This window comes from Python bivittatus, unplaced genomic scaffold, assembly GCF_059951505.1.
Source record: "Python bivittatus isolate LINGU-HERP-01145 unplaced genomic scaffold, Pbiv_v1 ctg000090_np1212, whole genome shotgun sequence".
Classification (NCBI taxonomy): Eukaryota; Metazoa; Chordata; class Lepidosauria; order Squamata; family Pythonidae; genus Python; species Python bivittatus.
The window spans coordinates 2,691,663-2,716,128 of NW_028277046.1; the positions used below are offsets into that span (position 1 = coordinate 2,691,663).

Consider the following 24,466-nt stretch of genomic DNA (forward strand, 5'->3'; position numbering starts at 1 on the left):
TATAAAGTTAACATATTAAAATGATGGTCTTTGGCTGGGGTTAACCAGGTTAGGAAAGGCATGATTTACTAAAGTGGGTTGAGTGTATGCAGAAGGCTTAGCATGTTCTGTAAAACTAGCCCATTTGATTAGTTTGTGATTCAATATATTGTGCAAATGCAAAAAATAATCCTGAAATTCTACCCCCCCTACTGTTGGTTTAGTGATTGTGATGTCACAGAATGTTCACTAACATTTTTAGCACACCAATTCAATGGATTCTACTGGAAAAAGATCAGCCTGGCTCTCAGGATGGGGTAAGGAACCTCACATGGTAACTAAGAGACATAGAGAATGGGGAATGCGCTATTCTTCTCAGTGGAGTGGAAGCAGCTAGAGAAGCTTGGAGGTTTGGTAGCCATGAAGGCTGGAGAGCTGAAAGGGCAGTTGTCTCAAAGGGTAATCATGCCAGCTTCAAGCTCATGGTGTCTGCAGTGTCTCATTCGTCTTTCTCCATCTCACATCTTGAAGTTGTTTATCCTTCGCATCAGCTTATGTTGAGAAGCTGATAATTGGTGAGGGGAGAAGGTAGAGAAAGGCAGCATGTAAAAATAAAAGAAAGTGCAAAAACTGCCAAGAGGCATCTTAAAAATAGACACTTCAGCTGGCAGCATCAAGTGTTCCCACCAGAGTCATGTGAGGAGAACAATAAAATATAGCTCTCTGGCAGAAAATTAGAAAAGCTGTAATGATTCCTTGGGCACTTCAGAGGAAGGAAGTGGTTTAAGCACTCCCTCGATGTAATGGTATGTAGGAATGACCTTGGGAGACTGGGCCCAGAGACGCTGCCTAGGGAACAGTCAGATAAGAGACAGCATAGCCCACAGCTGGATAATGGGTGGGGCAAGAGGTTCAGAAGGGACCCTCCCTAGTTTCTCGGGCCGTAAAGGAGATGGGAGAGAGAATTGTACTTTCAGACTTGCAAGATTCTATTAATATAACTCTACAATAAAGTAGTATTAGCTCATCTGGTCATGTTTCCTGTATGGTCTACCTGGTAAGGCTGACACACAAATACATTTTGGTCCATGTGGATATCTCCATCCTTGTCCAGAGGAAGCATGTGCTAGGATCAGGATCAAATTCTATTCCTTAACCTACCCAAAAGAATATCACCCCCCATATCAGAAGGAGGAAGTGAGCAAGCTTGGGGATACCCAATAGTTTGCAAAAACTGTGTAAAAGAAAAGTTTAAGGGGCAGAGAGTTGGGGGAGACCCAACTTGGCCTGATTTCTGATTCTCCATTTCTGCCCAAAGCATCCAGAACCAGTCGAGCACAGAGTACTGGAGCTAAAATAAATACTTAAGGAGCTCCTAGAAGTGTTTTCTCCAGTAGGACTGTAGAACCAGGTCAGTTGTTCTAAGTCAGAGCTGGGGAAATGTGTCTGGGCCCCAGTTACTGTCCTTGGTACTGAAGTTGGATTCCTGTTGATTTCTACAAGAGCTTGTCAACACTGTGAACTCATGTGTCACAGCTGTTCTTCCACCAGCTGTCCTATGTTGACTTCTCTTGGACAATGGAAAGCCTGTCGGAGGAGAGATTCCCAGGAAGCGGGCACTGGCCAGCCTTTGAAGCTGAGCTTTCCGAAATTCACTTGCTTCTTGTTGAAACTGCTTCATCCTTTCTCTGAATGGAAAACAAGAGTTCCATCCAACCAGGGCTGGTTCTACTGTTGGAATAAAGTAAAGTGGTAAGTTCTGGGGCCTCAGAAGTATCTAAACTGTGGCTGGAGGACATTGTTGTGGAAGCCATCAGTCCTGTGCCTTTAAGGACTGCAGACAATATACCCTGTTCATGACTAGCATTAAAGTCAGATTCAGGTGCCACCTGGGTTAGTTTTTAAAGTAGTGAGAAGGTACTACCTTCCCCTGGGGGCAGAAAAATGTCTGGAATCACAGCTTTTGAATTCCCCTTTCCTCGGATGAATGTTAAAACCTATTTGCAGCCCACTTTCCAGCTTTGTAATAATATGTTCCTTTCTTTTCACAACCCCCCTCATCCCAGCTGCCAAGGAAAAGTTGCACGGCTGATTTTATCCGGGACTGTTGCACTTAAAATAGCTTGGAATAATTGCATGAAATCCAGATGGTATCCAGGGTGCAATAAACACGATGGATTGCACAAAATGTTCCCAAGAGATACGTAGTATTTGTGTCTCATAATTGCACCTTTTATCTCCCTTCCCCTTTCCCATCCTCCCCGCTTTCAGGACTTATTAATTGATTGCGAGTTTCATCTCTGTGCCACGGCTGCCTGGATTTTTCTCAGCTAACATCCGGGAACAGGGAAAGAAATTGGGCATAAGGATCAACAGAGTTGGGGCCAAGAAGCTCATCTGGAGGTAGATGTAGCATTTTTGGAGCACCTGGGCTGCTTCAAAAGCCTCTTGTTTTAGTTATGTCTCTAATTAGCTTGTCCTATTGCAGATGGACCTCGGGGGGAAAATACACACCCTCACAATCACACAAGTATGCTCCAAGTTTCTATCGCTAGCCGAACGTGGACAGTCCCTGACAAGCCTGCTGTCTTCATTAATGTCTTAATCTGCGTGGATGGGGCCTTGTAGCCATGGGTCAGAATTATGGCTATGCCAATTTGGCTGCAATGGGAGAAAAGTGTAATTGGACAGGGCAGGATGGCTGCAGATCAAACACAAACAGAGATGATCTGAGGATTCAAAGATGAGAGGCAGGGTAGAGAAACTTTGTCTGCTTGGACAGGTTTTAAACCACAGGAGACTTTCGATTGGATTAACCCAACCTAGGAAGACAATGGCTCCCTTCCCACAAAATCTTGAATGAGAAAGTGTCCGACGTTATTTTAGTCTTCTTGTGACTTCAGAACAAAACAGACTGTTGTTGGTTGGAAATTTACCACCCTCTCAAAAAGAAACCTGTTCATTAATCAATCCACCCCCCCACCCTTTCTTATTTACAGATTTTCCTTCAGGATCTGTAGTGTTATTTTATTTTTTTATTTTTTTCAAGCTTTCTTTCACACCTCCTACTGAAGAAGCTTGAGATCCTGAGTTGTTGGGAAAAGGTGTAGGTGAGCAAATCTAATTTAAGCGCTCGGAAATTAGAAACCATTCAGAAATTGGATGGGGGGCTGAAGGAGAAAAGAACGGTATGAGTGAAGGGAGGCAGAGGTGATTTTTGGAGTCTCTGCTCTGGATTAGTTTCCAGTTGGCAAGAGTGTGAAGAAATCTGCAATGGGTCTGCACGTAAATAAAATGAGTGTCAGGAAGGACTGGGTACTAATAAGCTAGCCCAAAGGCTTTTGACTTGCCATTCCTAGTTGCCAAGTCAACAAGAGCCTATTGATGCAACACTTCCTCATTCTCTGCATCTTTTTGCAGCTACGCCAGCAACTCCAATATTTGTACAGTACATCAAGATTGTCACGTGTCCACTTGATTTCCCCTCGTTTACTCCTCAGCATATCTCTAATAACAAAGGTCCATGTTAGGTTACAGGATTCCTCCTAATTTGCTGCACGTCTGCTTGTATTACTCCCATTCTTTTTCTTTAGCATTTAAGCTTTGAAATATTTTGTGTCCAAATCTGGGGGAAAAGAGCTGAAAAGTTTAACCTTGCTGCTCCAGTGACATGACCTACAATGCTGCATGCAACCTTCATAAGCCAAAAATAATAATAATTTAAAAAAATAAGGGTGGTTTCCCAGATTAAAAAGCTAGAGCTGTGTGCACCTTGATCGTTCCTTGAATGGCTGATGGTTACTAGGTGTAGATAGTATGTTGCAGTGACACTTCTTCCTTGGTCTGAAGGAACAGTGGTTTGCTCTAGGAGTGTAGCCAAAGAGAGTCCGTTTCAGTCAGTTGCTTTCTTAGGAAGGAAGGAAGGAAGGAAGGAAGGAAGGAAGGAAGGAAGGAAGGAAGGAAGGAAGGAAGGAAGGAAGGAAGGAAGGAAGGAAGGAAGGAAGGAAGGAAGGAAGGAAGGAAGGAAGGAAGGAAGGAAGGAAGGAAGGAAGGAAGGAAGGAAGGAAGGAAGGAAGGAAGGAAGGAAGGAAGGAAGGAGGGAGGGAGGGAGGGAGGGAGGGAGGGAGGGAGGGAGGGAGGGAGGGAGGGAGGGAGGGAGGGAGGGAGGAAGGAAGGAAGGAAGGAAGGAAGGAAGGAAGGAAGGAAGGAAGGAAGGAAGGAAGGAAGGAAGGAAGGGACTCTCAATCTTTCTGCATGTTCCTTTTTATGCATTCCCAGAAATGTTGTTGGACATCTCACCATATGGAGGACCTTCTATTCATCCTCAACTTTGTCCAGGGTAATAATTCCATCCCAGTTCATCTAATAGGTTGTATGAATGCTCAACAGCAGTATTTCCAACCTGGTCTTCTTTTGGTTTTTCTTGTTTTGGAAACTTGTTCCTTTTATCACAATGAGACATAATTCCCACCCTACTGTTATCTTGATTATCTGGACACATGGACACACTTGCAAATGAATCCCTGGGCAACAGCTACTCAGCATTTTGATTTTTTTTAATATCAAAGATATGGGTCATCTTAGCTAGGGCAGATGGCTCTGCTTGATGCACTCATCTGAAGCATGTGAGATGGCACCACCAAAATTGAGTGGGATCAAATCTCAGAGAACATCCAAATCTCTGACCTAAGATCTTAAGTGGAGCATCCTTCCAATCTAGTTTTCAACAAGCCACAAATGTTGCCTAGCTTGGAGGAATTTCTAATTTGTTTGCCTTCATCCAGTCTATTCATGGCATCACATATCAAAATGTAATCCTGCCTGCACTGGGATTTGGACATTAGTTTAGGATTCCTAGGACTTTTGTAGGCCATATGGGACAGGAGGGAACATCTTTTTCTGTGCTTCTCCTGGAACTCCGACTTTGCAATATGGCAATAACCCCAGCTATGGTGGAATATCTCCAGCAGAGCCTGTCTCCCATGGGAGAGACAATCTGAAGACTCCAGTTTTCCCTCTCCAGAGAACAGTCTTGGGTGAAAGGAAGAGACAGAATTTAATTACCTTCCCACCCACTCCTTAGCATTTCAAATGAAGCTTGAAGAACAGCAAAGACCCTTGAGTCTTAAAGACCCAGCTGAATCTTGTTTGACAAGAGCAATCTAGACCAGAGACTAGGTTCTCCGAAATAAATTATGGACAGCCCTGTTGCAGAATGATTTGTTCCCTCTCGCATTAGCATTCCTAAGAGGAGGCTCGGGGTGGAAGAGCAACATTGACCTCCTCTTCTACGGGCCCTTAATCATAGAGGAATGCTACCATCCTTTTTTAAAAAAAGAAATTTAGTGTAAGCTAGCATTTCTAGTGGGTGCAAAGCAATGGTGGGACTAGGAAGGAGAGAATAAACCCTTGCAAGTAAATCCTTTAGCATCTTTTGTCATCCCTCACTGTGTCTGTTATCTTTGTTTCTTTCACAAAGCAGGATTCAATGGCCTCTTCCAACGCTACAGAAGCCATGGAAACCAGCAGGGTAGGGCCAGGAGTATCACTGCTTACTTACCTCTGCAAGGACTCCATTTTTGGAGTTGAATCTGACCCTCCTTTCTCCTGGGAATGTTTAGCCTGTGTTATCCTCAAACCTGCATTCCAAGGAATCCCTCTTCAAGAGTCTGAGCTGGACGTCCACCCTGACTCACCAAACACAGGTGCAGCTTGTTGAATAATGGCTGTAGTGTCTACATAAGGAGCAAGAAGTGGGACTCCTATGAGCAATGAGAAGGACCTCCTCATGGGAAGCCTGCAAAGGTCTCTGATGTTTTGCCACTGAGCTTCATGCAGCTGTGATAGCTCTGGCTTAGTCTACAGTAGTTAGAACATCTGTTTACCTGCCCTCCCTTTGTTGGTCTTTGTTGCTTGCTCTTTTGCTGAACTCGTCACCATGCTCGTCCTTGGATTTTAGCTTCATCTCAAATGAGACCATTTTTCACTTAATGTGCAGGGTTTTTTTTAATTGTGCAGAGCAGAATCAGATGGGGAATGGAATCTTCTGCCACTCCAAAAAAAATTCCTCCTCTAGTACTAGCATTTTGTCAGGTTCCACCACTCCTTAACAGCACCATTACGGAAATGGACAAGTCCTTGGAGAAATCTACCATTTCTGATCCCAGAGGGTAGATAAAGGGGAATTGGAGCCCAGTAGCCCTCCTGAGATGACTTCTCCAGTGGATGTTCCCCTTGAGAAGGTTATGATTCCAGAATTGGAAGAACCGAAAGGCTCCAAACTGCCACTTCCAGCATCAGCTGCAAAGCTTCAGAAACACAGGATTTGAACCCCCACCTGGTAGCATTTTAGAGATTGCTGAGTTCTACTCTCAAGAAGCAGATGTTCTGAAATCCAGCTTCATGAGATGGTAGAGCAACAACAACCGAAAGCTTCTTTCTCTGCTGGAACTTGGTCACTGCTCTCAGTGGAGCTCCACCCTAGACAAGGTCTTCTACTAACCAGAGCTTTTTATCTGCCGCTCAGAGGGCTATTCTTTGTAAGGCACACATAGATCCATAGAATGGATGGAAAGGAAAGGATCGATTTGCCCTTAGGAAGAAATGCCCCCTTTGGCACCAAAGTTGCTCTCCTTTCTGGCCTCTCCCAGTTTTCGGGTTCTGCAAAAATAGGACAGAGATTTCTAGCTGGATGAAGTGGTCCTTCCGCAAGTGCTAATTAAGTTAGCAACGCTAACATGATAGCATTTGTGCTGATTAACTGCTGCTGCAAACGGTCCCTTAATTGAATTGGCACAGATAGCCCTCTTCTTTGGCATTTTATTGCTCTTGGAATTCAGCAATCCTCATTTTATGCCCCTCGGAAGCTATATATAGATTTTCAAACAGAGGACCATCTTGATGGTGGAGTGTAACACGCTTCCCTTGACAAACGTATCTTCTTGAGATGTCACAGCTCTTTTGTCTCAGAGGCTCCGAACGGCTATGGGGCCGTCTCTCTTGTGTTCTTGCTTACAGCACCATCTTGTGTGCAGCTGCAGAATGTCTTTCTTTTTTCTTTTTTAAGAAAAACCTCCTAGTTGTAGTTTGGTACCTCTCTTTCCTTGTGCCTTATGAATCTGATTGCTCAGGGATGGGCCACAGTTAAAAAAAAAATAAAAAGCAAAGGTGTGATTCAAAATGTGAAAAGGGATCCGGAGGGAACTGGAAATAAACAAGGGTGGGGTGTTGTTCCCTACCCTAATGGGATTTGCATCCATTCCCTTCTTCCCAACGTGAAGTTAATCCACAACCTCGCCATCTGATCTTCCTTGTCGGGAGCAGAAAATGGAAAAGATTCCCGTGTGTTTCTACTTCCTGAAGGAGAGGATAGAAATATAATAAATGACAATATAAAAACATTGTCTACGGTACAGCGGCTTTGGGTCCACAAATTGAATGGTGGTTCTTGGCTTCGTATAATGGGCTGATTAAGAAACATTGAACTGATAATATAAGCAATGATGCGTAGATCGTGAGCATGATGAGTTGACCGGTTATAGGAAGCACAGCGATGGCAAATTGTGTGAGTCGGTGACTCCGTAATACAAGAACTTTGCTGGTTTTCTGCAAGCTGCAAAGCTGAAATGAAACATACCACTTTATGAGGGTAATGTGGCCTAGTGGGATGTGCAAATTGACTTATTTATTTATGTGCATTCAGAAGCCGCCTGATTCTACCCAGATGTTAGCCCTTGTCCAGACAAGAAGCACAACCAGGAGTACTAACTCTATCTTTATTGTCAGGTTACATTAACAGAATCTTATAAGACTTAAAGTATTTCTTCCCTCCTTTCCTTTTACTCGCCAGAAAACTAGGAAAGGTCCCTTCTGAAACACTTCCCACACCCCTTTTCCTTCTGTGGGCTGAGCCACCTTTTACATGCCAGTTGTCCCATCTACGGCTCTTCCTCCTGTCTCCCAAGATCATTCCCACAGACCATTACAGCGGCTTATATACAAAAAGAAATATACGTTTAAAAAAGGACCCTGGCTGACCAGAAGAACAACACCCCCTGCCTATATTTGGCACACATCGCAAACGTAACAAAAGAGCTTAAATGCAGAGTCACAGATTTCAGATCCCTAAGCAATTCTGGTGCCCGTGATTCATTCTTGCTCTTAGTCTCTTTGGGCTGTTTTGCAAGCCCTACCTCTCACATTGTAAAGAGCTTGGGTTCAGAAAACTGTTGTATGCTTTTTCAAAAGGCATTGTGTTGCTTGTGAGCTCCTTGAATTGTGCTCTGCAAAGAAGGGATAATGATTCAGAGTAACTGAGGTGTCAAAGGCCAGCTGGCTAGACCACTGCAGAGAAGCAAAGTTAATGATCAGTCCGTCTGCTCCCAGCATCTCTAGACACAGCTCAAACTCTGGGGCCAAGTACAATCACTGTATGATCACTATTTTACTATGTAATTATCTAAACAAATCAATCAATATTCGGTATAAACTCTTTTCTTTGATTGCATTATTTTAACAACATTTAATGTTTAAAGAATCCAATCAATCAATCAATCTTCAGCATAGGCTCTTTTCTTTGATTGCATTATTTTAACAAGTAACATTCATCTAATTTTTTTTTTTTTTAAAGAAGTTCCAGTCATGACTAACAAAACAAAACAGGTCATTGAATAACAGATGTAACCTCAGGAAAAAGAAAGGCATGTTGGAACATGCCAGATTGTCTGTAACTAAATCTCCCACTTGTATTTGTTTTCTTCTGCTTCCAAGGTTAAGTCTCCTTTTGGCTCCAAGCTACCCATCCAGGTTTTTTTCAGAAGCTGCGAATGGAACCAGCAGCCCGGCGTGAATCCAACCTGGGTGCCCACAAAGGGTGTTTCACTTCCCCTTAACTTGGGGAAAGACGAGTAAAGATTTGGTTCAATTTATCTTTCAATGTTTTTTTTTTCCTTAAAAAAAAAAGCAACACAAACATTTCTGTCCGGATGGGCTGAGGAGCAAAAACGGGATCTGATTTTTCAAAACACACAACCGATCCCTTCCTCTGTCCTGCTGGAGAACTTTACGCCCCTCTGCAAATCCTAAACATTGGATTTCACCTGGGAGGCATAACTTGATGATCTCTGCCTGTGTACCACCAACAACTGCTATATTATTTTCACAGCTGCCTTCCCAAACCTGAAGTCCGTGCCTGTGTTGGACTACAAGCCCCATATTCCTCAAGCATCAGGCTGCTTCAAACCTATCCAGGCTTAAAAAGCATTTCCGTAAGTGTGTCTGTTGTCTATGTGTACACACAAAAGGGAGACAAACTGGCTAGGTGACACCCAATCAATGATTCGTAGACCTGTGTCCCTTCCCTCCTTATGTCCACTTAGTTATTAAATAAACAGTTCTTTGCACGCTCAAGCATAGATTGTAACAAACAATCTGTCGGACACAGCTCGCCAGCTCCGTTCCTGGACTGGCTGGATATTTATGGAGCAAATATTGTCCAGATGAAATATGGCCTGTTCCCTTTCTTTCCCCGTGCCCTTTCTTTGCAGAGCGGCTTTGGGAATTCTGCTTCGCCTGCCAAGAGTGGCTACACCGTGTTGCACAGGCATCCCGGCTGGTGAAATAAATCGAGGAGAAAAGATTGCCAAACTTTGCAGCAGCCCTTGAAAAGAAGCAACTAACAGGAGTAAACCCACCTTGGCCACCCATTGTTGATGCATCTTGTTATAGCAAAAAGTCAGCAGCCGCGGAGAAAAATGACTGGTAAGAAATAAAAATGTCTCACCCCTTAAAATATATATATAATGCTTTTAGAATGAAGCCAAGAATCTCAGCTTGGAAGCATTGAATTAGAATGTTATTGATAAATGACCAGCTATTTACCAGTGTTTCAAGTAGAGGCCAGTCTTTCCTGCCAGAGGGGATGGCCAGATGTTTTCATTCAAGGGCCACATTTCCTCAGAAGGAATTTGCTGAGAAGGGGCGGGGGATGAAGCCCCATGTGGGCGGGACTTATACAAGGAGTGGGCAAGGCTTCCCAAAGTGGGCAGGGCCTCCCCTTCCTTTTCTTTCTGATACCCTCCTTTCTTCCCATCTTTCTCTCCGCGTCTCATGTTTTTGGTCGACGCACAGAGTCTAATGTCGATCAGGTTTTTCCCATTCAACAGATGCAAAAACCCAGGCTGAGCTGGTGAGAAAGTGGATGGTGCTGGTGGAAACAACCGCAGAGGGAACCCGGAAGGAGGAAGGCTTGGAACTTGCTGCAAAGGGTCCTGAAAAGTGTTTGTTCCCAAAGGACAAGCAACCAGGGTGGAGGGAGCTCCACCAGGCAGCCAGGAATGGGGACCTGCGGCTGGTCAAGCAGCTGTTGAAGCGAGGGGCAGCCACAAACAGCAGGTGAGGTCTGGGGGTTTCCTGCTGTATCTTTTAAAAAAATCATTATTGCATTTATATCCCACTTTTCCTCTTGAGAGCACCAACCAGCTTATCTGGAAGTGTCTCCTTCTTTTTATCCCCAGCACAACAACCCTGCAGTGCAGATTGATTGAATGCGGCCCAAATTCCCTCAACGAACTCCATGGCTGAAGAGAGACTAGAGGTCACATTAGCTAAAGATTGTGTTGATTCAGGCTTGAAATACTTACTGGCTTAACCCCTCTTCTGGGTTTGTACAAGTTGTTTAGTTGGATTCTCAACTAAACTTTCCTGGTTAGGGACCGGTTGCACGGCCAGGGAGCTAGAAAAATCCAAGAATGTCAGTAAGTGGTGTCAAGGGAAAGCAAGATCACCAATGAGAGCTCCGCCTCACCACTTCAAACCATCAAATTAGCTCAGAAACGCCCCAAGAGAAAGACGAAAGAAATGCTCCAGCTCCTTGAGAGTAAATTAGAAAAACCTCTTTTGCTGCGGGAGGAAATGTTGGAGAAATTGCAACCTGCGTTTTGGCATAGCGTTGATGGAAAGGCACGCACTCTTGGCTTGGAAAGAGACTGGGCTGTTACCGAACTCCAGCTATGCACATATCTAGAACTACACTTCCCAGCATCCCCTGGTGAGGTAGCCTTGCTTTCCGTCTGAGATCTGAGTTTTCTTTTTTTAATTGACCCTTTTTAGAGACGAAAACGGGTGGACCCCCCTCCATGTCGCTTCCTTGCACAATTGCGTCCCGTTGGTGAAGTTTCTCATCCGGCGTGGAGCAACGATCCCCGCAGATGACAGGGCCGGCTACACCCCTCTGCACCACGCTGCGTGGAGCGGCCATACCCAAGTAGCAGATCTCCTCTTGGCTCGGGGGGCACCAGTGGCGGGGTCAACCAAAGGGGGCCTGACCCCGTTTCATTGCGCGGCCGCCAACGGCCACACCTTGATGATGCAGCTGCTCTTATGCCATGGGACAGATCCCACCACTACCGACTGTAACCAGTGGACCGCCTTGCACTGGGCCACAGCTGGCAACCAGCTTCATATAATGAACGGGCTGATTTCCCAAGGGGTGAACCCCAACCTCCAAAGTAAAGGGGGTATCACGCCTTTACACATAGCTGCCGAGATTGGGAAACCCGAAACGATACGTCTCTTGCTTGCGAAAGGGGCCAACGTGAATCTTCAAGATGACTGGGGAAGGACCGCGCTCTCTGTCGCTTCTAAAAACAGCCATCATGAGGTGGTCTTACTTTTTAGATCATACCTATGCTAATATCAGTGTTATCATTTATCATAACAATTAACAGTTATTATACTGAAACTAGATTTTTGTTCATGAATGAGGAAAGCTGTTTTTTTTTTAAATTTTTATCACAAGCAGAAAAATAGTTGGGGAATGCTTTGCTGGCGTTTCTGGACTTTTCAGCTTAGAAAAGGGAGTCAACAGACCAAACACCAGTTCAACTTCCCAGTCAGAAGTTCTCCTCTGCTTGTGACTGTAGCAGAGCAGCGGTTTCCTTTCTGTGAAACCCTCATCATTAAGGAGCTCTGTTTCCATTACAAGGTGTCTGCAAAATAGGGCTGTGCAAAGATTCCCTTCAGAGATCTGATTCTCAGAGGCCTGGATCGATTTGATCATTGTGTTCGAATTTCTAGTCCCCCCAAGTACTGAATCGGAGTTGATTTGAAATCATTTCTGTCCCAGGCAGCAACTGGATAGGCTTTTCTGCAGGGGTATAGACGTGTGGTCTTCCACACTTAATCCATCTGGTTTTCCAAATGAATCGAAAGCCCAGATCTGAAAAATCAAATTGTTTCAAACAATTTTTGAAACAAAGTGAACCTTAGTACAAAACTTGGGCTGTTGGAGTCTTCAATTTGGGCAAAGCTCTGAGGCATGACTTCCGTTGCTCCAGACTTTGCTTGATGGTCTTTTTCTCAAGCTTTCCCTCTCTCCCCCTTCAGATCGTGAAGCTCTTGCTGCAGAATCAAGCGGATCGAAACTTAGCTGATTGCCACGGTTGCGTCCCGCTCCACAAGGCTGCAGGCGCGGGGTGCCTGCTGGCTGTCTGCCTTTTGGTCAAAGAAAGCCCAACTGCAAGCGTTAATCAAAGAGACGGTCTCCAGCTCACGCCACTTCACCGGGCAGTCATTTGTGGCCACGCTGAGGTTGCCAGCTGTCTCTTGGAGCACGGAGCGGACGTTAACGCGGCTGGGTGGTTGGGCAAAACCACTTTGCACTTGGCTGCAGAAAAAAAATCCTTTCCCCTAATGGAACTTTTGTTAGCAAAGGGTGCAGATCTTAGCCAGAAGACCTGGTGGAACGAGACCGCAGAAGAGCTGGCCTTGGAGAGTTCAGGGCCCAGAGTTTTCTCTAGCTGCACTCTCCCTGGGCGTCCCCAAGTGTAGCGTCTGTCTCTTTGGCTTCACCATTCCTGTCTAATATTAAAAGATTAGCCTTTTCAAAAGGATTTTAGCTCAACCGCCTGGCGATGTCATGCTGTGTCAAAGCTGCCTAGCAAATTCGCCACTGCAAAGGGCTTCTGTTTTTCTCCTGATGCCCAGGGAGCTTGAGAATTTCTTTCGCATTTCTCTTGGCAGTGGGCCTGGGTTGCTGGAGGTGATGAAAGGAGCATTTGGGGTGATGCCTCTTTACATCTCACCATAGCCTCCTGCCCAGACCTTCCAATCTTAAAAGGGGTTTCCTGATGAGTTCCCAGCTCTTGGAATACTTGTAGGGTGCATAGGTGGGTTCATTATGGCAAATACACTCAGCATCTAAGACAGTTGGAACTGGGGAAAGAGCCCAGGATGGGGGTAGAACAGATGTTCTTTGGGTTCTTTTTGCCACTTTGCCAAGCAATTGTGCAGTGAAAGGAATGGCACCAAATGGAGCGGGCACCAACAGGACAGGTATCCGAAAGCCTCGATGAAGCCTGAGCTTTGATTTAGAAATATGTATGAGGATAACTACCAACACTGATTGAGGTTACTTGATTGCCACAGACCAGTGTTTCTCAACCTTGGCAACTTTAAGACGTGTGGACATGCTGGCTGGGGAATTCTGGGAGTTGAAGTCCCCATGTCTTAAAGTCTCCAAGGTTGAGAAACATTGCCACGGCCTATAAATTGGCAAGTCAAACAAGGGAAAAGGTAGAGGATTCTGCTTCTGGGGAACGTTTGGCTCAAATCAGCCCATATGGGAGGATGATGAAGTGGCTGCCCCATTGTGTCCCCCTTCTCCTTTGATGCAATCAGGCCGACCCTTCGCTGGCTGGGGAGAATGAGAGTTGGAGTTCAACACCCACCCCCTGGATTCTGGGCTGATCGCTTTCTCTGCAGGAGCTGGAGAGATCGCCCCCTTCTGCAAGAATGCCCACCCTGTTGAGAGCTTCTGGGAAAGGCAGGATGAGGCCCTCGGATGGCCCCAAGAAGCATCGAGACTGTTTGGTTTGCAACATTGGGGGCACCCAAGACTTCCCAGGAAAAGGCATGACTTATAATGCCCGTAGAGACAAAAATGAGGTTGGTCAAATCTAATATGAAAAGGAAAAACAAACTTCCTTTAGTCTGATTTTCTCATTTGGACACTGTTCGTTTCTCGTTGGACCCCCATGGGATTTACTTCCAGATCTCTCTGCCAAAGCCTGTCCCAACCAGCTTCCCGCATGCCCACGCCCATGCAGTTTTCTTCCCAACAGGACTGAAGTTGCCTTCTTCCTGGAAGTTTCTTCTACTCCCCAGCCTAGCCTCCAGCCCTCGCCTTTCCTGGTGGTCTCCCATCCAAGGACCAATGAGGTCCGATCCGAGACAGCTAGGGGTTGCACCTGCGAGGACCGGCAGCGGGGCAGTTGGCAGCCCAACACTTTTGTCTGTTGGGAGGGATGGGGAAAATGGGAAACGCCAGCTTGGGTTGGCTTCCCTCCTTAAACTCCCGCGGGACTCGTCGCAAAGGATCGCCGTTGCCTTTGCACCGCGTTGTGGCATTCCTCTTGGGGGGCAACTCCCACTGAAATGAACGGGAAAGGGACACGAAGGGGCTCGCACGGCCGGTCTCCTGTGCGAAGAAGCAACTCCCCCCTTACCCCTCTATTCCCCCCCCGCAGCTGAATTTAAAGGCGCCGCGTTGGGTCTCCTCCTCCTCCTCCTCCTCCCCCCCCGCTCTACGGCCACCCAAGCGGCGGTTCCCACCAGCGCCGGAAGTGCGGGGCTGCGGGCGGCGCGCGCTTCCTCTTTGCTCCCGGGCGCGTTGCAGCCATTGCCGCGCGGTCCGGCGGGCGCAGGAGGCGGAAGCAGCGGCGCCGCGTGGCTCCGCAGCCCCCAGCCCGGCGGCCCCCGCCCGCCCGCTCTCTCCGCCGCCTCCTTTGCAAAGCTCGGGGTCGCTGGCATGGTCTTCCTCACGTGCCAGCTCTGGCTCCGCAGCCGGCTGACCGACCGCTTCTGGCGCAAGCAGCAGATCCTGAAGCATGCGCGGGTAAGGCCAGGGGGTCGCCGCCCACCCCGTCAGTCTCCCTTCCGTCCTGGTAGCCCCGATGGGGTCAGCGGCTCGCTGATCTCGGGAGCCGGGCAGCGTCCGGCCTGGTAGCCAGGGATGGGAGACCACTAGGAAACGGCGGGGCTGGAGCCTAGATTGAGACGTCAGAGAAACGTCCCGGACGAAGGCTTCGGGCAGGACTTGAGCTCGGCTCAAGGGCAACTTTACTGAAGAACTGCTAGTAGTACGTACTAATTGTTGCTCCTAGTAGTAACAGGATGGCTCTTAGTACCGCATTGACCTTGCTCTGTTATTGCTGCTCTTGCAAACTCTAAGTAATTGGGAACCCAGATCTCTCCTTTCCCCAGTGGGCAGCCAGCCTTCCCTAAGTCCCCCCGCCAGATGTTTGAAACTACCGCTCCCAGAATCCCCCATTCTCAGCGGACTGCCAATGCTTGATCGGTAGGCTGAAGGAACAGGTGAGCGATTTCAGATTCGGCACAACGATGCCAACCTGCAATTGTGCTGAGTTTTGCCTAACCGTCAAGCATCTGCAGGGTGGGTTTTGAGAGAGTTGGGGGGCTTCTTGGACTGGAAATAACTTGGTTTTCCTATTTCTTATGTCCTCCTTTCCAGCATTTTCGTGGACGGAAGAACCGTTGTTACAGCTTGGCGTACCGGGCTGTTCGGAGGGCCTTTGTCTATGCCACGAAGGCCAGGCTACTAAAAAAGAGAGACATGCGGAAGGTAAAGAAAGGGGGGGGGCAGCCCTTTGAAATATTTATCGGCCTTCGGGAGGGATCTTCGGTTCGGTTTCTATCTTGTTATGGTTGGGTAGCTCAGTTAAGAAAATGTGCTTTATTTATTTAATAGAGCAGATGATGACAAGAATCACCGAAAGAGAAAAGCAAGCAAGCAATGTAGTTACAACAGCGTAAATTGTACCCGCTTCTCCTTATAGATATAGATGAAATTGTATGTAACAATTTCAATAAAGGGTGACCTTATTTCATTGTCATCATCCGTGCGTTCGTTAACATCGGTCAGCGACATAACACGTCGTGTCAGGGCTTCCACTCACTGAGTAACAGGGGCCATACATTTATCTTTCTAACGCTGAAGAATTAATTTCTTGGCCGTAATAAGGGCGCGGAGAATCCATTTCCGTTCTCCGGTTCTCAGGTTTCCGTGTCGTAAATATGTCGTTTCCAGGTAATGGGAAATGCTTTGAAAGTCCTCGATTTAATCTTGCCTCTCCAGGTAGGACTAGGGGGCACTGATTTTCCCTGGTTTGGATAACAGGGATTGTCCGCAGCCATGCAGACAGTAAAATTAACGTTAGATTTGTTTAGCTAGTTCCTGGCCATGTCCCTTCCCGAAATCCCATCAATATTCCACTTTCCCTTTCAGCTTTGGGAAACCAGGATCGAAGCAGCGTCACTGGAGCATAATGTGAAGTACCACGTTTTCATCAGTGGCCTTTATAAGGTAATCGGCTTTAACTTTTTTTTTCTTTTGTTTTTAAATTTCCAGAAGCTTTTAAACATTATATGCTTTCAGAGAGCCTGTTGGTGATGAAACGGCACCCCCAGTTTATCCTTAGTGTTGCTAATATTCCTTTATTTTGTACTTTGTAATTTGTATTACGAGTGTTTTGTTATATTCTACGGTGATTTGAATGGCTTGGTGATGGCCATGTGCCGGTGGTTAATCCCTGGGAGCGGCGGCGGATTTAAATCTGATAAATAATTTTAAAAATGGGGAAAGATTGCAAACGAACCAGCAGGCCGTAATAGTTTACCAATTCTTTCTTTGATCTAAATTGTTCGAAACTGCTTTTTTTCTCTGTTTAGCTTTCCATGGTAAGAATTCAGGAAAGGTAAATCCGGAATCAGAGCGAGTTCCCATTTGGCTAGGCTAAAGAAGGGTTGGGTTTGTGGCTTCGCATCTTAGAGGAAGCCCGGCCGTTACCAACATGTCGGGTAAAGCAAGTCATCTCGTTAAACTCCAGCCGGGTTGTGTAAGAGTCGCGGCACTCCGTTCCCAACGAAAGCGACGCCCATCGAAACCAATGCAGGTTCAAAGAAAAGTTCATTTGTTGGAAAGAAGTCTACAGCTCTAATGCATAGCTGGAACTGAGTCCCACGCGCGCCAAAACTTAATTTTACTACACTCCTGTTTCACCCGCGCCCCTTCTCTCTTTGAATCTCTTCTGCACGTTCTCAGGTTGGTACGACCTTGGCTGTCCTGGGAGCCAGATAACAGTCCATCTGCGCTTAATGGTTTCACATACCATTCCTCCTTCCCCCCCTTCTACTGTAATGGCAGAAACGAGCAAGCGAGCTGGCAGCGCTGAATTGCGAGGTTCTGGCCAGTTGGTGGTTTCCCGCGTTTATGTCAATACAGCAATTGTGTTTTGCTTATCTGGGTTTAGCTTGTTGTGTGAATCCAGCTTCTGTTTGGTTCCTAAGAAAGACAGAGACGTCCTTGCCTTGAATTGTCAGAATTTAATTCTCGATCAGTTTTTTATTTTTAATGTGCAACTTGATCTTTCGTATATTATTGACTACAGTGAGGTTCTTGAGGTCTTCTCCCAGTGCCTGAAGGCTGTTAAGGTCTGGATGGGGAAAAACCGGCTTAAATTCATCCCTGACAAAGCCAAGGGGCTGTGTATTCTTGGTTCTTCTGGGATTATGGATTTTCCATCTTCAATTCTGAGTGGGGTTGCGCTTCCCTGGACAGAACTGGGGCACAATTTTGGCGTCCTCTGTGTGAAGGAATGGTTGGATGAAGGCCGCGCTCGAGGAGATAAGCATTCCCTTAGCCCTCCACAGGAGCGTGGGAAAATGAACTCTTTCTCCACAATCTGAGTTCTGATCACTAGAAAATCAACCACAGCATAGCTTAGTATATGTGATGGAATGGACTTATGAAGGCCATGCTCAGGGAGATAAGCGTGTTCTTAGCCCCCAACAGGAGCATGGGAAGTTCAAGAAGATGAGGCTGGCACCTCCCTAAGGAATTCATGGTGTTGTGGCTGGCTGGCTTGGGAACTTGGGTTCACTCTGGTGAGATTCTGTCTTGAGGTGGACGCTAATAAACGCAACAGAACTATATCTGCGCTGTCTCGGGGAGTTCTTTGGGCTGAACCTGACATCACCCACAACACCGTGAATTCCTTAGGGTGGTGCCGGTCTCATCTTGTTAAACTTCCCATGCTCCTGATGAGGGATAAGGGAATGCTTATCTCCTCGAGTGCAGCCTTCATCCAACCATTCCTTCACACTCTCGGACGTGCTGTACACAGGGCTGCTGTTGAAAACCACTTGGAAGGTGCAGCCAGTCCATAACTCAGCAGCGAGAGCAGTTATGGGTGTATCTTGGAGCACCAGAGTAAGACCCCTGTTGTGTGAGCTTCGCTGGTGCAATTCAGGGTGCTGGTCGTTACCTATAAAGCCGATCATGGCACAGGACTGGGTTACTTGTAAGACAGCCTGTCTCCCGTTGTTTCTGCCTATCCGGTAAAATCCAATAAGGCGAGCACGCATTGGCCCTATCATCTGATGGGGTCTAGGAGGTCCACTTTCTCTGTCACTGTGCCTGCACTCTGGAGTAGCGTCCCTCCAGAGGTTTGAGAAACCTTGACTGTACTGTCCTTTAAATGGACCTCACAGGTAGGCTTTCATTCCAGGCTTTGGGTGTGGAAATACATGCCTTCTGAAATTATATTGATGTGTTCAGTATGACTGGTCCTCTAGTTATTGGCATTTCTTACCCATTTTATTGTACCAGCCTTTGTTTTTAATTTGTATGCTACCAGCGTGAGCCAGGCTGTATGATTACATTGATAAATTAATTCAATTGAGCTTGGTTTCAGATTGTTCAGACCCTCTGCTGCTGTTGGGATCCCGGCTACTGGCGATTGATATTTTATTTTTTCTTTTCTTCTCGTGCATTGCAGTGTCAGGTGGAACTGAACCGGAAATCGCTGGCCGACCTAGCAATCTACGAACCGAAGACGTTCAAATCTTTAGCTGCTTTAGCCAAAAGGAGAGGAGAGGAAGGACTGCTCGCTGCCCAGGAAGGAAAGGAACCCGATGGAATATTTTCCCGTCTGTTGAAATATCCGTGAAGGGGATGCTCTGTGCTCAAATTGAAAAGGGACATTTTAAAAATAAAAATTTTGAAGATTTTTCTCTCTCTGCTTGCGCCAAACCAATGTCTTCTGAAGTCATCCAGTTTGGCCTGACGCTTGTTGAAATTCAACTTGGGGCATATAGCTGTGTATCTTCAATCTGCAATAAGTTGTTGGGTAGAATCTGGTTCGGGGACTTGTTTTACTTAATAAAAAATTGGAAAAAAAAAAAACAGTACAAAGAAAAAGGAAAAGTATACATCCATAAAATGAACTTTACAGTAGAGTGGAAGGTGACATGAAAATACAATGGTTTTAAAAAGATTTTGGTTATAGGGGTTTTTTTTTTTGAAAAAGGCAAAACGAAAGACTAAAAAAAATTCTAGCAGAACCATTCCAGCAACTCCCCCCCCCCCCGACTTATTTTTAATAGTTTGTGAAACCCTTTTAGGCCTCTAGTGGAGTTTGGCAAAAGTGATTAAACAGCTCCGCTAAATGCTCCCTTGCATTTTTTTTAAACCCAAGAGATAGTAATAAAACGCAATTTGCAAATTGGAAGCAGTACCTGTGTGCGGGAATGCAGCCCTTGGGCCCAATTTTAGAAACCCCAGATTGGCTTTAGCTTCTGGCATAACCTATTTTGATTCAGAACGATGCTTTGAACTGCCAGTTGTGGCTCAAGCCGAGCATGTCACGGGGAGGAAGATGGCACCTATAATTCAGCATTCTCTGAAGTAAAGGGGCTGCCTTCATTTGTATGTGGAATCAGGTTCAGAGGCTTCACTTACACAAAGAGGTTCACGTTAACCACGGTTAGCTTCTTGCCAGTTTAGGCTGTTGGGCAAACCTGGCCCACTTGGTGAGTTTCCACTTTGGAGAGTTGCACAAACCCCCAAAATAAGTGAATTCATCAACCAGGTTCAGTGTCCTGCACCAACGCAGTCAGTGCAGGACCGTATTAGGAAACCCACCCCAGATTATGAGTACAGCACATTTTAAAGCTTTATACACAAATAATAATGGGAAATGCTTCCATGCACAGTTCCCCTGAACGATTTTGTGCACAGTATTTCAATTTATTTCAGGGCAATGTGGGAGGGGAGGACTACGTTCCCTATCATTTCCAGCCAGCCCGGATCGGAGGGCTTAAAAGGACACTTTTTAAAACATCAAAGTGGATTGGGGGGATTTAAGCTATTATTTGCAGCAACCCAAGTGAGCGGAGAAGCTACTAATTCAGAAGTTTGCTGGCAGAATCCTTGCAATTGAGCACTACTAGTTGACTTGCTTCCCTTCTGCCATCACAGTAGAAGGGAGAAGGGGATGTGAACTGTTAGGCGCGGATTCTGGCTCCCAGGAATCGTCGTACCAACCTGAGGACGTGCACAGAAGAGATTCAAAGACAGAAGCGGGGGATGAAATGGGAGTGAAGTAAAATTAAGCTTTGGCGCACGCAGGACTCAGTTCCAGCTTTGCTTCTAGCTGTGCACAGAAGAGATTCAAAGACAGAAGCGGGGGATGAAATGGGAGTGAAGTAAAATTAAGCTTTGGCGCACGCAGGACTCAGTTCCAGCTTTGCTTCTAGAGCTGTGCATGTGAGACTAGGCTGAAGCTCCCATAACCTAAAGATGAAGCAGGCACGTAAGCAGAGAGGACAAAAGCCAGGAAACTTATCTATGAGATCCCTTCAGGGAGGTAGATAAGAAGGAAGCAAGTCCTTAAGGAAAAAACAAAGGACCTGAACCAGAAAAAGGAAGTTGGGCCTGAGCACATGGAAGCCCTCACCCCAATCCCATCAACTTGTAAATCAACCCAGCAAGGACTTTTGGGGATAAAAGGGGTCCCAAAGCCCGCCCACTCTGAGTCCTCTGAGTCACCTTTGGATCCAGACTTGGCGGCTTCTGTCCCTCTAGCTAGTGCCTGGCAGCCTAGTTGGGAAGGACCTGGGTAAGCGTGGATGAGTGTGTGTGTCTGTGTATGAGAAAGGGCAAATGTACCTTGCAACCAGTAAAGTTTTGCTGTTACTTTAAATTCACTGGGTCTCCGTGTATTACAAAGAACCTCTTGTGCCTCCGTGTTCGGTTGGAAGTGATTTGTGTGTATCCCTAATTATTTCCCCACTGTTGACCAGGGCTGTGGGTCTGTCTGCTCCAGCCGCACCTATCTGGAAAACCCAGGTAGAAAGCAAGGGGGGCTGACAAGATCCGGGTGCCTCAACAGGCTGTGCGTGTGTGAGTGAGTGACCATAAGCCGAACCTGGGAGCACGCACCGCTTTTCCAATAAATGAACTTTTCTTTGAACCTCTCTTGGTTTCAAGGAGGGTTGCTTTCGTTGGGCACTGAGCGCTGCAGTTCTCACACACAGCTGGCCCTGCCTTTTTGGATTTTGCCCTGAACGAATGTTCCCTGAGGAAAACCCCCGTCGGATTTGCATCATCGATGTGTGAAACAAGCACCACAAATCTCTCTGGGTTAATCAGAAGTAAAGTTTTATTGGAAGCATTTGCAAAGGCTGGTGGGCTCGTTGCAAATAAGAAGCCACACTTCTTACAGATTTCAGCACATTTTATACAACCCTAGGCCGACGCTCAAACTTCCCCATTTCCCCATTGGCTGAGGGGTACTCAGAGGTTACAATCTTTAGCCGCCTGCCTACTTCTTGTTACCCTCCCTTCTACAGACCCCTACATACTACATGAGGGGGACGCGGTGGCGCAGCGGCTTAATGACACTGAAAAGTTGCCGGCCAGAAATGGTCGACCCAGTTCCTGTCAACCCAACAGGTCGAAAACTCATGTGAGTAGATAAATGGGTACTCTCACTCTGGTGGGAGGAAAAATGCTGGCGGCGCCTTGCAAAAAGGAGTTGGGAGCAGTTGCCGGTAACCCCGCCTCCTGCGCTCGCCAGCTGGGCTCTGCCCTAGGAAAGAGGCTCTGGCAAACCACTTCTGAAAAACAATTGCCTTGAAAACTGCAAGGACTCATCCAAGCAGTCACTGCAGGGTCAGCAATGACTGAGCGCAGACAAAAAAAAAAAAAAAAACATACTACATACATTACATGTTCAGGGTAAATAGGTGATTAGCTATGCGTGGTGTGGTTTTTGTTATGATAATGAAGGTTGGGATGGCAAGAGTTCACTCATTCCTATAAGATCTCTGCTAAGTACCACTTTGGACAGGTCAAACCGCTCCAGACTGGTTTAATCACACCTTGACCCATCCCAGAGATCTCTCCCCCTCCTCATTTCCTGTGCCCCTTGGGGCCGCTTGGAGGCATGGCAATGTTTCCTAGTTTGAGGTAGTTTCAGAAACAAAGGCATGGGCAGTTAGGTATTTAGTATTGCAGCTGCACTCTTAGCATGCTCAGATTACTATTTCTTTGTCAATAATAACAGATATTTTATCCATCTCTCACATCGAGAGGAGTGGTGCGAGCTGGAGATGGCAGATGAAAGTATTGAGGCGGAGGGTGGAGCTGTGGGGAATGTGAGGGTGGCTCAAGGTCTAGAGAAGAGGGAGCTGGAACTTCGCCTTGCCGGAGTGGAGGGCCGTGTGGATAAACTGGAGGTCCACTTTACTTCCATAGCAGATGAACTGAAATCATTGAAGAGGATGCTAGGCAAAGTGCCGGGCGGACTGGGCAGCCGGGACCGAGACCGTCAACCCGGAGATCCCCAAACGGCTTCTGGGGACCGCAAGGAGGCGAGTGAGGAATCAGAGCCCAGTGAAGGAGAGGAGATGGTGGCCCCAGGACAGAGAAGCGGAGAGAAAGGTACCCTGTTGCAGCAGTGGGGGCTGAAGACAAATTTGGAGGGAGCCTAGATCAGCTGGCAAGCTTCCTGATCCAAGTGAGAATTTGCATGGAGAGATGCGGCCCCCCGTTTCGGACTGATGAGGAGAGAGTGGATTATGTGCGTTGGTGCCTGGAAGACCAGGCAGTGGAATGGATGGTGGACATGCAGGAGGCTAACGCGGCCGAACTCACACGTTTTAACGATTTCATGTGGGCTCTGCGTGAGCGCTTCGAGGACCCTTTCGCGAGCCTGAAGGTGAACAGCAGCATCAAGGAAATCAAACAAGGGGATCGAGCGGTTTCGGATTACGCGCTGGAGTTCAGGTGGCTGGCCGGGAAGCTCCGAGACCAGCCTGAATCGTTCAAGGTCTGGTATTTCCAGAAGGGGCTGCATCGTGGCCTTTTGGAGCACTCGCTAGCCAGGGGCAACCCCCAAACCCTGAAGGAGTGGATCCGCCTCGCCAGGGAGGTGGAAGCCGAGTGGATGTATGTGAAAAGAAGGAACCTGAGCGCTCCGACCCACGTGGATCCATCGGGCCAGGCAGCCAGAAAATCAGGCTGGAGACAAAAATAGTGCAGAGAAGAGAGATGTGCTGGGAATTGCCCTCAAAACTGGCTCCTGCAGGCCACCATGAGAACCACGTAGGCGAGGAAGTCCCCGAAGGGTCCCAAGCTGGAACTTTTTCTCTCTGGCTAGTCTCTTTACAGCAGTGTTCCTCAACCGTGGCCATTTTAAGATACGTGGACTTCAACTCCCAGAATTCCCCAGCCAGCATGGCTGGCTGGGGAATTCTGGGAGTTGAAGTCCAGACCTCTTCAAATCGCCAACATCGTCAGAATCCTCACCATTCACGGCTTGTTGCTGCCATCACAGTAGAAGGGGGGGGGGGAGCGAATGTTAACCGTTAGGCGCAGATGGGTCGTTATCCGGCTCCCAGGGCGTCCGAGGTCATACCAACGAGAGAACCTGAGGGCATGCGCAGAAGAGATTCAAAGACAAGGGGGGAGGGGATGGGAGTGAAGTAAAATGTAGTTTTGGGGGCGCGGGACTCAGTCCCAGCTTTGCTTTAGAGCTGCGTACACGACCCTTCCAATAAATGAGCTTTTCTTTGAACCCGCCTTGGTTTCCATGAGGGTTGCTTTCGTGGGGAACGGAGTGCCGCGGTTCTTAGGCTGGCCTTGTATCTGGGCTGTACCACTGCAGCGTATGGGGGGGGCTGAAGGAGGCGTTCTCCCCCTCTGACAAAAATAAAAATAGCAAGGAAGGTTACCAGAGCTGACCCCTGCCCCGTTATTTCTCTATGCGGATGTTTGACAAAATGAAAGCAGCCTGTTCCTGAGCCGGCCGCCCCCGCATTTTGAGGTGGTAGGGTCCCACATTTCCTGAGAAAAAGCAGCGCCCGCGCGCGGCATGCTGGGAAGCTCTATTCTTCCGCTCCGCCCCTCCAACGAACTTCCACCCGCCTCAACCTCCCCCCTCGTTCGAAACCTCGGGAGGAAAAAAATTGAATTTTCCACCGTTGCGTCACAAGGAGGAACCGGCGGCCGCGGGCCAATCGGAAAGCACCGCCTCCTTACGGCGGGCCAATGAGAGGTATAGCAGCGGCAGGGTGGGGACAAAAGCCTTGCGCGAGCCGGAAGCAGGGGGAGGGGAGGCCGGAAGAG

The 24,466-nt window shown here is 47.3% G+C and overlaps 2 protein-coding genes across 2 annotated transcripts; both read left to right on the forward strand.

The window, feature by feature from the left end:
- Nucleotides 1-1,545: 1,545 nt before the first annotated feature.
- On the forward strand, nucleotides 1,546-12,892 carry ANKRD65 (ankyrin repeat domain 65). Its single transcript, XM_088137004.1, has 6 exons — nucleotides 1,546-1,731; nucleotides 9,143-9,245; nucleotides 9,525-9,738; nucleotides 10,143-10,371; nucleotides 11,089-11,638; nucleotides 12,364-12,892. The coding sequence occupies exons 3-6, from the start codon at nucleotides 9,690-9,692 to the stop codon at nucleotides 12,805-12,807; spliced, it is 1,272 nt and encodes a 423-aa protein (XP_087993130.1). The 5' UTR covers nucleotides 1,546-1,731; nucleotides 9,143-9,245; nucleotides 9,525-9,689; the 3' UTR covers nucleotides 12,808-12,892.
- Nucleotides 12,893-14,613: 1,721 nt separating this feature from the next.
- MRPL20 (mitochondrial ribosomal protein L20) lies at nucleotides 14,614-19,064 on the forward strand. The gene is made up of 4 exons (XM_007429851.3): nucleotides 14,614-14,872; nucleotides 15,509-15,619; nucleotides 16,283-16,360; nucleotides 18,834-19,064. The coding sequence occupies exons 1-4, from the start codon at nucleotides 14,786-14,788 to the stop codon at nucleotides 19,002-19,004; spliced, it is 447 nt and encodes a 148-aa protein (XP_007429913.1). The 5' UTR covers nucleotides 14,614-14,785; the 3' UTR covers nucleotides 19,005-19,064.
- The last annotated feature ends 5,402 nt before the right edge of the window (nucleotides 19,065-24,466 follow it).

What these genes read in the sequence shown, in the direction of transcription:
- ANKRD65 (XM_088137004.1), top strand. Translation starts at nt 9,690, where the DNA reads ATGCATCTTGTTATAGCAAAAAGTCAGCAGCCGCGGAGAAAAATGACT. An exon ending in GCCGCGGAGAAAAATGACTG is followed by an intron (nt 9,739 to 10,142) that starts GTAAGAAATAAA and finishes CCCATTCAACAG; the next exon opens with ATGCAAAAACCCAGGCTGAG. An exon ending in CTAAAAACAGCCATCATGAG is followed by an intron (nt 11,639 to 12,363) that starts GTGGTCTTACTT and finishes CTCCCCCTTCAG; the next exon opens with ATCGTGAAGCTCTTGCTGCA.
- MRPL20 (XM_007429851.3), top strand. Translation starts at nt 14,786, where the DNA reads ATGGTCTTCCTCACGTGCCAGCTCTGGCTCCGCAGCCGGCTGACCGAC. An exon ending in AGATCCTGAAGCATGCGCGG is followed by an intron (nt 14,873 to 15,508) that starts GTAAGGCCAGGG and finishes CCTCCTTTCCAG; the next exon opens with CATTTTCGTGGACGGAAGAA. An exon ending in AAAAGAGAGACATGCGGAAG is followed by an intron (nt 15,620 to 16,282) that starts GTAAAGAAAGGG and finishes TTTCCCTTTCAG; the next exon opens with CTTTGGGAAACCAGGATCGA.